Below are 12,062 nucleotides of genomic sequence, written 5' to 3' on the forward strand. Positions count from 1 at the left end.
TCACCAATACCAGCCCGGCTGTTTTAATCACTGACTTTTTAGAGCCACGTGGAAATCTGATTATTGGCAGAGTTTTGCTATGGTCTGTGGTCAAAGTTAGGCACAGTTAAGGGAAATACTGTCATGCAAGCCTAAATTCCATTTCTAATTATTAACTATAGACATGGTGGGCAGAGCAGAATGTAGCTTACTCATGTGAAAAAGATTGAAATATCTACATGTATTTGTACATGTATAGAAATGCTTTTTTTCAGATATTACACATTTTTGTTTTTACAGTACAGATAAATTAGGTACATACATATACGTATATGATATGATATTATATATGTTCTTTTTAGGTTACATTTATTTATTTTGATTTAAATAGAAATTAATATTAAAGGAAAGCTTTTTTTTCAATATAGATTTTTTTGCATTGTAATAACTAAAAGTTTTGAACAGCCTACACATTAGTACGGAGCTCTCCAACCTTTTGTCTAAAAGAGCCTTAAGACTACCAGAAAGTTTGTACAGAGCCATACAACAGTTTAAATTACTAAAAAGATGACACTACTCAAACACTGCTTTAGTAGTTTAAAACACAGCATCAGTATGGTGCATTTTTACTACTTGCTCCTAAAACTACAGATTTGCAGTCTTTTCGAACTCCTTAAACATCTCAAATCAGACTATTCAAAAGAACAAAATATACAGCTCAAGAGTCATACTTTTGACAACCTTGCATTAGTAGTTTCTCATTGTCACTCAACAAATTAATTTAAAAAATACAGTACATAAATGATAAATATTCTCAAAACTTAGCTTAGTCCACATCACAGAACCATTTGGCCCATGACTGAAAGTTCAAGTCAGGATTGAGGTGAGCTCACTAACAGAACTGTGAGGGGAAGCACGCTTCAAAAATAAAGGTTCTAGTTAAACCCCCAAAAAATAGTGATTTAAAATGTAAAACCCATTCAAATTAAAACTGTAGAACGAGGACACCGAAGAACCAGGAAAATGCAATACAAATAAACACTGTACCAATGTATGTCAGTAAAATACAACCCCCGCCATGGCTGTAAATTCTGAATTATAGCTATCAGTATGAGGAAAATCTTAATGGCCATGACACATACGCCCCACTTCCGGCTTTACTGATAACACTAACGGCAGCATGTAGAATGAGTCAACATTTTAATATGCTAAAACATTCTCAATGAAAGCAGCTGGGTCATCCTGTATAAATACCTCATTTTCAACCAAAACTACACAGCGTTTTACCCCAGATGAAAGGACTCAAAGCCACATATTTTCATGCGTGATTTTCCATGTACTAACATTTGCAGAGTGGCATAAATGACACATTTCTTGAAATTCCTAAAAAATAAGAAATGGGTTTTAAAGCCTTGGTTATCCCATACTTGATTTTTAAAGACTATTTTTATTCTGTAGCTCTCAGGCATATTTAAATACCAACATTTCCCTGCATGCCAATATTTAAGGAAATATAATCAGCTTTGCAACTCTTCAAGTTTGACAGGGGCGTCTAACACCCATGGAAATGCCTGGTTCTTTAGTTGCTTGCCATAGAGATACAGTCCCTGACCACATTCCGGTGCCTCCTTAAGACTCACCTCTTCAAAGAGCAACTGTAGAACTCCTCTGTTTGTATCCTGGGACACTATCACCCTTCATGTAAATGTGCTTTATTTTGCTCTTATCTGCCCCCTATTTTACTGCATTTAATCCTGTACTTCAGAATACTGTAATCTGCCAAGTGCTTAACCTGTAGTACTTTGTACTTAATCATATCCTGATGTAACTATCACTATTATCTGCTGTATTATTGAATTGTGGTTTGTCACACTTATACTTTGCTTGAACAAAAGTTATTGTATTTCTTGCTCTTATTGTATTACTTGTATTGTAACACTTGAAATGTATTTGCTTACGATTGTAAATCGCCCTGGATAAGGGCGTCTGCTAAGAAATAAATAATAATAATAATAATAATAACCTAGGCTAGCCAAAGAGTCTTTATAGAAGTAAAATTCTGTGCCATCTAGTGATCCTCCACTTTGGAGACTGTGCATTAGATAGTTCTGGCACTTACCAATGTGTGTTGCTAACATACAGCAGATTCCCGCTAATCCGAACATCGTGAGGACTGACCTATAATTCAATGCGCCATTTGTTTACCCAGCAATGACATGTTTTGCACACTAGATGGCGCTATTTTGCCAGAAACTGGGCTTCAAAAAATATAGTTGAAATACATCTGTTCACCAGCAGGTGATCATGTTACTATGGAAGGAGATCTATAGCAGGCCATAGGGGTAAAAAACAAATGTATTCTGGCATGGTTTGACATATATTTAGAACGTGTTCGAAATCGAATAACCACACGTTCTACTTTGATCAAAGCAGCGAAGTAGACCACTATTTCAATGCACTAGCTGTGCTATACCAAAAAAGGTGAGAACATTTCCCAATCAGAAAGTTCATCGTTAAACCTCGTTAAAAATCCATACAGCCTGTTTCAAATTTGCTTTACTGAATACTTTGAGATATACAATTCAATATCATATTATGGACGTATGACTTATAGGACATGGAGTCAGAATAGAATCAATTAAAAACAAGCCACTTTAATCTTAGAACCCCTAGCTGGATGGTCTCAATTTTAAGCAGATGAGCAGCTTTACATTCAAAAGCAAATCCTTAGCCCTGAGCCAGGATGTACACACCCTGGAAATTAAGTTAATTGAACAGAACTGGTTGAAAATGTTCAAATGGGCTGTCGGCTGAAGCAGGCCACAAAACCACACTCTGCAAGCAAAACATCGATATGGCATCCAAGAGCTGAAAGGCAATTCAGATATAAAATGCATTTTAGTCTACTACTGGTTAATACTGTATAATAACTGAGACTGGGACCTGGGAACATTTAGAACTGCAGACTGTGACCATAAATAGTGGTATAGATAGCGTTCAGTAGACATCCTCTTCTCAAAAATAAAGTGTTTGGCACTTTTTAAAACTTAAGAAACAGAAAACAGAAAATACTTCTAATGTTTTCTGAGAAACAGTTAACAGCCCACACACATAGTAATGTTAAATGTGCACAGAAACTTGACCCCTTCTCTTTTAAAACTCCCACTGCAGTTCATTAAGGAAACAGCTGAGCAGTCAGTCTGAAGTCATAACAACAGAGATGATCCTGCTGAGAAGTACCAAGTGTTAATCCTGAGGTGTCCTATCCAATACATTGAGATCCATAACCACTGCCGCAGCAGCAGTACCAATGGGGTAAAACACTAATCCAGGCAAACCTGCTTAATATTACTCCTGTTACTCCTGTAAAACTATGCTTATTACCACCTCATGAAAACGCTCAGAATATAATGGGAGTCAATGGAGACAAGCTCTTAATTATATCACTGTGGTTATTAACATATATGAATCACATTTATCAGCTACACAGCACGATTAAAGGGCTCCAGAACCCCCTGCAGTGTTTACAATTTGTGTTGTGTTGTAATTTGGTGCCAAAGAACACATTTGTTTCACTAAAGTTCCATGATCTGTTTCCAAGAGTATAGTGTTTGGTCAACCATACAGCTCTGGGCAACTTACAGGAAAGCCCGCAGGCGCCCAGCCAGTCTACTGGAGCCGGCCCTGCCCCAAACCCCCCCGCCCCCCCTCACCCCGGGCGGCGCTCGGCGCTCGGTCAATTGTGCGCCGCCCCCTGGAAACTCCCGTCCATGATCAACAGTGGAATAGCCTGGACTCGAACCGGTGTCCTCCAGGCTATAGGGCGCATCCTGCACTCCAAATGGAAAGCCAACTAACTGGTGTTGATGACTGTTGTTTTTTTTGTTTTGTTTTTTGCCAAAAAATAATAAAACTTTAAAACAGCATATTGTTAGTGGTATTTTCTCCTCTAACTACAAACTGTCATTTATTCCACATCACACGGATTCCAAGCATCCCTGTTGGTAATTTATTATTCATGCTATTGAATCACAGATAATAATTCCAAATATATTTCTATAAAAACACAGGCAAAGTTCTGCTTTTCAACAAAATTATTTAATTCAGTAAACCTTAGGTTCAGTTAAAGCCGCTGCTTAACAGCTTATGGAAAGTATGGAAAACAACGTTTTTTACACGGAAACAGAATTCATCAGTCCATGAAATAAAGTGCACCATCATCCAATCTGCCTTTTTTAAACTAGAAATGTGAGGCTTTAATAGACTTCTGACATTCAAAACAGTTCAAATTTGTGAGCACATTCACTACTCGGTTTGCATGCACTTAAAAGCCAATGCAGCAGTACCTCAGAAAATAACCAGATATTTGTATCCTTTTCAAAACATGTTTCGTTCATTGTTCAACACAGTCTACCATTTCCAGGCCATATATATGGTATATGGCACCACAGAGAAATCATATGCATTTGCATCGCCAGACCAATTAGTTTCACAACCAGTCTTTGCTATGAGTGACCATGAAACAATCCTTGGCAACAATGGTTACCCAATATCCATGGTAGGTGATTCCAAATGGCAATGTATTTGATTACTCCATTACGGCCCCTACATCCAAAAATCCATCAAATCTTCAAAAAGTGCTCTATGAGTTGTAGCTCCTAGAAGAGGGAAGCGTTGGTCAAAGTGAGGTGTTGGACGATTTCGCTTTGGAGGACAGGACTTGCTTGAAGCGTCTTTTAAGATCCTGCATGTTGGGTGATTTGGGCCTGACCAGGTGCAGCCCTCTCCTCTTCTCTCCATTGCTGCTACCAATAGCCCGACTCACCTCCAGGCACATGTGATGGAAAGCGTCCGACACGCCGTCGTAGTTCTCCCTGGCAGACGCCTCGAAGTGCGCGCCCCCCAGTTCGTTGGCTAGCCGGGCCCCCTCGTTGGTGGCCACTTGCCGTGCCCGCAGCAGGTCTGTTTTGTTGCCCACTAAGATGATGGGTATGTTGCCGCTGGGGTGGATCTTGCGTACGTGCTGGTAGAGTGGTTTGATTGTTCTGTAGCTGCGGTGGTCCGTGATGGAGTAGACGAAGACGTAGCCGTCAGCCCAGTAGATGGCGCGGTTGATTTGTTCCTGGCAACTGAGGACTTCGGTATCCTCCTGTTGTAATGCAAGAAAAGGAACTGTTAAATAGATAATAGATCAACTGAATATACCCAGCTGTACTGGGTATATGTAGAACTGATCTAAAAACCACATGATTTTCAACAAAAGAACCAATGACGCTGTCAGTATTTTAAAATCATTTGATATCTAAGGTCCAGACTACGCTGCAATGCAGATTAATTAAAAAATAACACAATTCAAAGTTGTGGTTGCTTCCTGGTACCCAATCACTTCCTGTGCTGTGAACATATCCAATGGCCTAACTGTGACCATGTGACTTACAGCACAGTACAGTAAGTGATTAGGTATCAGGAAGAAAGCATGCAGCAGTTTTATTTCAGCATTTAAATGAAGATGTTTAGAGCATGAGATCATCTTAGCCCATGTCGTGGGACCACCATAATCACATGTCATAGTAGAAATTGACTGCATGCTAATGTCATCTGTGAAATTAAGTAATAGAAACTGTGGCCAGTATATGTACAGTATGGTGCAGGTGATTTTGAAAGTATTAAACGGGTGTAAATTTTCATTTAATTTCCTAAATATTTTTACCTTTAGCATCAAACACGTTTAATATTGGGAATGTTGGTTAAGATAAGCCATCATAACAAAACCTTAATCTATTTTTATAACTTACAGCAACTGCATTTGTGTATCATTGATACAGAATTGACCATCACACCCCTAGAGTCCACAGTAACTCAAAATACAGACTGGCTAGTTCATTTGCTGCTTCCTTTCCTTGCCTGGAAACCAAAGGCGTGACCTGAAAGGATGTTAAGGAGCTTTTCTAGCCTGTGGAGATGTTTTAAACAAAGGGAACCGGGGTGGGTTGTTACTCAAAGACACCTGCTGTTTATTATAACATGGCACGCTGAAGATCTGAAGTCAATTAAAGAAAATACTAAAACCGCTTCTTTTATTTCAAAAGAGACACTTTTACACCATTTGTTTTCTGAACCAGACTTTTTAAGTGTGCTCAACAACAAACAACCAGCAAACCTAACTATGATACCATAAAAATGGAACCCCGAGTTTTCTTTCCTCCCGAGTAACCCATGAAGAAACAGTGTGTTGCTGTAGGGAGCTTGAACTCAAAGATAAGCCATTACTGTGACATGCTACAAGAGGCTTCTAGGCCATTGAAATACAAAAAAGAAATATGCTTTGGAATGTGTGTAGTATAAAGCTGCACAACATAAACTCGATTATACTGAGTTCTGTTAATTCATCATGATTTAAAAACATATAGGTTCCCCTTTCCCCTCCGTCTGTTCCTAATGAATTCACTGTTTATTCTTCACTAATTCATACCCTCTTCCTTGCCCACCAGGGGATTGTGAGAAGTATTCATTCATGCATGCATGAATCCATGCCTTATACGTGTGATCAACAGCATGTGTTACAAAGGAACATGGAATGAATTATGGGTAATTAAACCCACATGAATTAACAGGGCTGAACTCAAAATGAATAACTTCAGAACTCAGAGGACGTGCAGAAGATATTCCTGTGGGATTCAGTTGGAATTCACTATGAATTTACGACCTGTATTTTAAAGTGTTACCAAGATTGATGTAACAGTAACTTCAGCAAATATCACATTCTTGATACACAGAGACACTAAAGTGTTTAAAGTATCAAAATAACAAAAGCTATGATGAAGACGACGGGTGGTTTGGGGCATATTAGCAGTGTTACTGTAGCTTTAAATAACTGCACACGGGTATCATAGCTTCTTGTTATTTGGTACCTTTAAAAGCTGCTATACAGATAGCAGAACCACAATTCAAATGCAACTGTAGGAAATAGCACTGCAAAGCGATACCGTAGGTTATTTTAAACTGACGAGTTTACCTGAAGTGAGACACAGGGAGTGTCTTGCACTTGTAAAGACACCTGCTCTCCATCTATGTTGATTTTTCTTGAATACAGGGCTCCTAAAAGAATATAGACAAAAGTTAAAACAGACCCACCCAGGAAAACAATATGCCCTCTAACAAGTATTGGAAGGATGAATCAGAACACCTGAGGCATTATTTTTACCCCTTCTTAAATATCTTAGTATTCCTGAATAATCTTCAGATACATTCAAAAGATGTAATAAGCAATGTGTCCTACAAAGGTTATCCAATTACTACCTCTGTAGAACAGCTGTTTGTTGTTGTTTGCACCCCCCAAATAGGAATTCAGCCTACAGTGCCACTGCTCTGCAGACCCCACTAGTCAACCCATGGGAATTTCAGAGCAATGCCAGTACATCAACACTTGAACAGAGCAATGGAAGTATACTTCAGGTTCAATTCAGGCACTTTTAACCTAGGAAGTACCAAATACATTTTTTTCTTTGAAAAAATCAGAACACAAGCTGTATTTATGTAATTTGATATATTTTAAATTAATATTTATTCACAGAATTTTTTATTTTTTTTAAATCCTTTGTTTTGGCTACAAACTGCTGCGTCCTATTTTGAGGACAGTCAAGTCAGGCTTGCCCGTAATCAGAGCGGCAAAATTTCACAACGGAAAACAAGGAGAAATTCATCATTTTTAGGTGTGATTTTGGCATCATTAAAGCATCGGAAGGGCTGTCTTTACATTTAGATGTAACTTTTGCGGTTAGCAGAAAGAGTAATTTAGCAGGGCGATATAGTTAAAAAGAAAATTAAAATAACAGGTAGATCCCAGCAAAAAAATGCTCCAAAAATTACAAAGTAGCCTGTCCTTATAAGAGGACAATGGCACTTAATGGGTTAAAGAGCCAGGCGCTTCACATGTCATTTGAATTGCTTGTGTACACTTCTACTATGTTATGCTGTTTGCTATCATTCTTAATGGCTCTGGGTTCTGTTGCTTCCTTGAGTTGGCATTGTTCTTTAAATCTACCTTTACCTGCATAAAACACATAGTAAGGGAACTATAAAAAAAAGCAATTAAAATAACATTTAAAGTTACCTATTCCTTAATTTAAGTCTCCTCTAGGCTGTTTTTAACTTGACGATATTGGTGATAAGGATTCATGTTTACAAGTGGTTGTCTTGTTTAATATATATATATATATATATATATATATATATATATATATATATATATATATATATATATATATATATATTACTTGTTATACATTTAGTGTTCATTAACATTGATTTGATGGACAGCACTGGCTATAGTCAGATGATAATACGACTCAGCATAGTCTGAGCTATTCCAGATTTTACTGTGGGTTTAATTAGGCTCAACTGAATTTATGGTCTAATTAACTCCTGTGCACCTCCTGTCATTCAGCCCTGGGCCTCTCTCAAGCAGATTGCCAATGGTGCTGCATTGTGTGCTGGTATGTGATGTGGACATGTGTTCACTGGTCGGATGAATGCCATGAGAGGCCAGTGAATTAGCCTACTGCATCACAGAAAGTCTGGTATTTATTGTATTGTAATACTATTATACATACACTGGTGTAGAACTGTCAGATGCATAATGTACATTATGTGTGATGTTTACTTATTTATTTATTTATTTTTACAAAGCTAGAACCAAACAACTCTGGAATATAATTCTAAGACTTGAATATTCTTCATTTTGTAATATTATAATAGATTGTTCTCCATATTGTAGTTTGGGATTAATAATAAGGTGGTTTGGATCTTCAAATACCATACAAAACAGTTTTATTTTTTTATTTTATCAAATCAAACTTTATTTATATAGTGTCCTTGACACCGTAAAAGACTATAATAGACCATAGCACTTTACAGCACATGCATAAGAAAAAACAATTTTAAAATAGACAAAATAAATAAAATACAAAGATACAAAAACATATCATTTAGAATGGGAATAAGACAATGTATCTTAAATAAATACATATAAAAGTGATTATATATTATATATAAAAGTGTCATATTTCTCCAGAAGCTCAGAGGTAAGAAGGGTCGGTACCATTTAGAGCCCTATATGTTAATAAAAAGATTTTTAAAATAATCCGTTAGCAGAGTGGCAACCAGTGTAGATCCCTGAGCACTGTAGAGACATGCTCCTGACGGCCCTTTCCTGTCAAGACTCTTGCGGCTGCATTTTTGCACTAGTTTAGAGACTATAAATAAGCTTATCAGGCAGTCTGACATACAGCCCATTACAACAGTCAAGCCTAGAGGTTATAAAAGCTTGACACAGAATCTCTGCATCCCTTTGGTTTAAGAAGGGGCAGACATGATAAAAGGCAGACCTAACCACAAGACAGATGTGCTTCTCCAGTCTGCAACCATATCCAGGGTGACCCCCCAAGCTTTGCATAAGATGAAGGTATTATTTTGCAGTCAGCTGCATTAAGCACAAAAGTATCCAAATTGGCCAGCTGCTTTTTTGCTCGCATTTAGCTGAAGAAAGTTGGAGGACATCCATGGTGAATGTCCGATAGACAGGCAGCTAAGTTAGAGGAGTAATTATTATTATTATTATTATTATTATTATTATTATTATTATTTATTTCTTGGCTGACGCCCTTATCCAGGGCGACTTACAATTGTTACAAGATATCACATTATTTTTACATACAATTACCCATATATACAGTTGGGTTTTTTACTGGAGCAATCTAGGTAAAGTACCTTGCTCAAGGGTACAGCAGCAGTGTCCCTTACCAGGAATTGAACCCACAACCCTCCGGTCAAGAGTCCAGAGCCCTAACCACTACTCCACACTAGCACTATCGTCCCTGCCCACACAGATATACAGCTGGGTATCGTCAGCATAGGAATGGGAACACATCCTGTGTTGAAGTATCAGCAATCCCAGTGGTAGCATATAGATGCTAAAGAGTAGCGGACCCAGAACAGAACCCTGTGGAACTCCATATGACACACGGTCTACATCAGCATCCTGACCTCTGAAACTCACATAATGTGTGTCAGATATGACTCACACCAATTATAACTGTAGTCAAATTTTCAGTCAGTCACTGAAATGCCACTATCACACAACCTCTGTATAATGTAAATCAATGCATACTGTTCAGAATAATATACAGGAAGCACCTACCGGTATTTGCTTCATAGTCTCCTATGAATCTTTTGGTAAGAAATCTCACAATTAGAGCTGCATGAGAAAGAAAAAAATACATTAATTATAAGGAACATTAAAAAGTACATATTTTTTCGATGACTGCTATAAAAATATACTGGGTAGGTAGAGCGCTGAATATGGTTAATCACTGCAGAGTTGCCACATGATGTGCAACTTCCACTGTGGCGCATAGGGGGTGCTGTTTCCCATCAATCACAGTTTTCAATCCATATGCTATTCCATTTGCTTCAATTACAGCATCCATTGTTGGCAGATTATTTCATTGGAGTGCTGCAAGAGCCATGGCTTATTAGTGATTCTCAGAAATAAACTTAAAGCTGCAGCCGAATTACATATTGAATTCTCTGCTCCAAGGACATCATATTAACAATGCTGGACACTATCCTAATACTGCACTTGACTGCTTGCTGTTTTTAATACAGCACAAGCGCTTGTTAATACAATTTAGTAAATAGGGATGCACAGCGCCCCCTATGAGCCACAATAGAATGTGTGGCTATCTACCTGGCAGCTGTCAAATCTCAAATTCTTAACACCAGTAATGTTTAAGCCCCTCTTTCCGAGGCACTTGGGCTTGGTATGCTACATGCAGGTTATATGTATTAGATTTAGCTCTATAATAGCTCACATTTTTTCCATTTAGAACTGCTTAGGTATTAAGCCAATATTATTCAACAGACTACTCAACAAAAACACTTAGATTAACACAGTGTATATGATTATGGAAAACAAACAATACAAACGTTTTTTTTTTATTTTAAATACAGACTTTTTAGACTTCTCATTTAAAACAAATTGGGGTACATCTTATTATGAATAGCATTGTGCACAATTTTATACATGCATGAAAAGACAACCCACTCCTCCATTTTGATATGAAATACCATTATTGCGGACCAGATGTGCTGGGGTGTGGACGGGTTAGACTTCTGCAATTATGTCATCTGAAAATAGAACACTCATTTAAATTAGTATTTAAATAATGTCCTCGCAGTTAAGACAATAATAATAAAAACGTACCTGTTTTTCCAACACTGCTTGCACCCAAAACAACAATCTTGACATTTTTGTTGGGTACGCAGTCCAACACTGGATACTCCGGGATAGGAACTAGCAGAAAGTTGCTAGAATAGCTGGACATTGTGTTCTGATGATTGACGAGGAGACGCATTTAGACAACACCAGTTCATCCACGATTATAATCCGTAACTATGTTATGTTCCTTCCCATTCACCCGAAGACCATCTCCACTTGTTTTGTGTTTTATGCTTTTATTAAACGCGTTTAACGAGTGAGAGCCTTTCAACGATCGCTCTCGGTTTAAAGCTCAGCGCTGAAGTCCAGGAATGACTTTCTTTCACCCAGATGAAAGCCGATCCCGTACATTGCAGACTGGCCAATCGCTGCAGGGAACCAGAGAACTATTCTCTGGTGAAAACTTTTTCTCATTCCGGACAACTTTTGTTTCGAAGCCACCAGATCAAACGATATTAAGTCTGTGATTGATAGCTTTGAAATGTTCCTCGTTATGAGGAGTCGTTCTATATTTAACTTGGATTTTTTTTTTTTAGGTCCCAAAACCTATGATTGTGGAAGAACAGAAGGGGCACGTGACCTGTGTCAAATACTGAAAATAAATAAATAAAATCCTCCCAGAAAACACGACTACGATTTTGTTTGTAATATTACAAACTTTAGTTTAAGTTTGAATCCATTATATTTGTGTTATTCCACACAAATCTGGAAAGACTTTTTTTTTTTTTCCTGGCAAGTTTGTATGTGAGATTTTCAAACACTATTCACCACGTATCTAAGGCCAGCAACAGCAACTTGATTTGAC

At 37.8% G+C, this 12,062-nt stretch overlaps 1 protein-coding gene across 1 annotated transcript; it reads right to left on the bottom strand.

Moving 5' to 3' along the window:
• Positions 1-3,925: 3,925 nt before the first annotated feature.
• LOC117412136 (ras-like protein family member 11A-like) lies at positions 3,926-11,730 on the bottom strand. Its single transcript, XM_034020139.3, has 4 exons — positions 11,243-11,730; positions 10,178-10,234; positions 6,995-7,077; positions 3,926-5,128 (listed from the first exon to the last, which is right to left on the bottom strand). The coding sequence occupies exons 1-4, from the start codon at positions 11,391-11,393 to the stop codon at positions 4,658-4,660; spliced, it is 762 nt and encodes a 253-aa protein (XP_033876030.1). The 5' UTR covers positions 11,394-11,730; the 3' UTR covers positions 3,926-4,657.
• Between the last annotated feature and the right edge of the window lie 332 nt (positions 11,731-12,062).

Source organism: Acipenser ruthenus, chromosome 16 (assembly GCF_902713425.1).
Source record: "Acipenser ruthenus chromosome 16, fAciRut3.2 maternal haplotype, whole genome shotgun sequence".
Lineage (NCBI taxonomy): Eukaryota > Metazoa > Chordata > Actinopteri > Acipenseriformes > Acipenseridae > Acipenser > Acipenser ruthenus.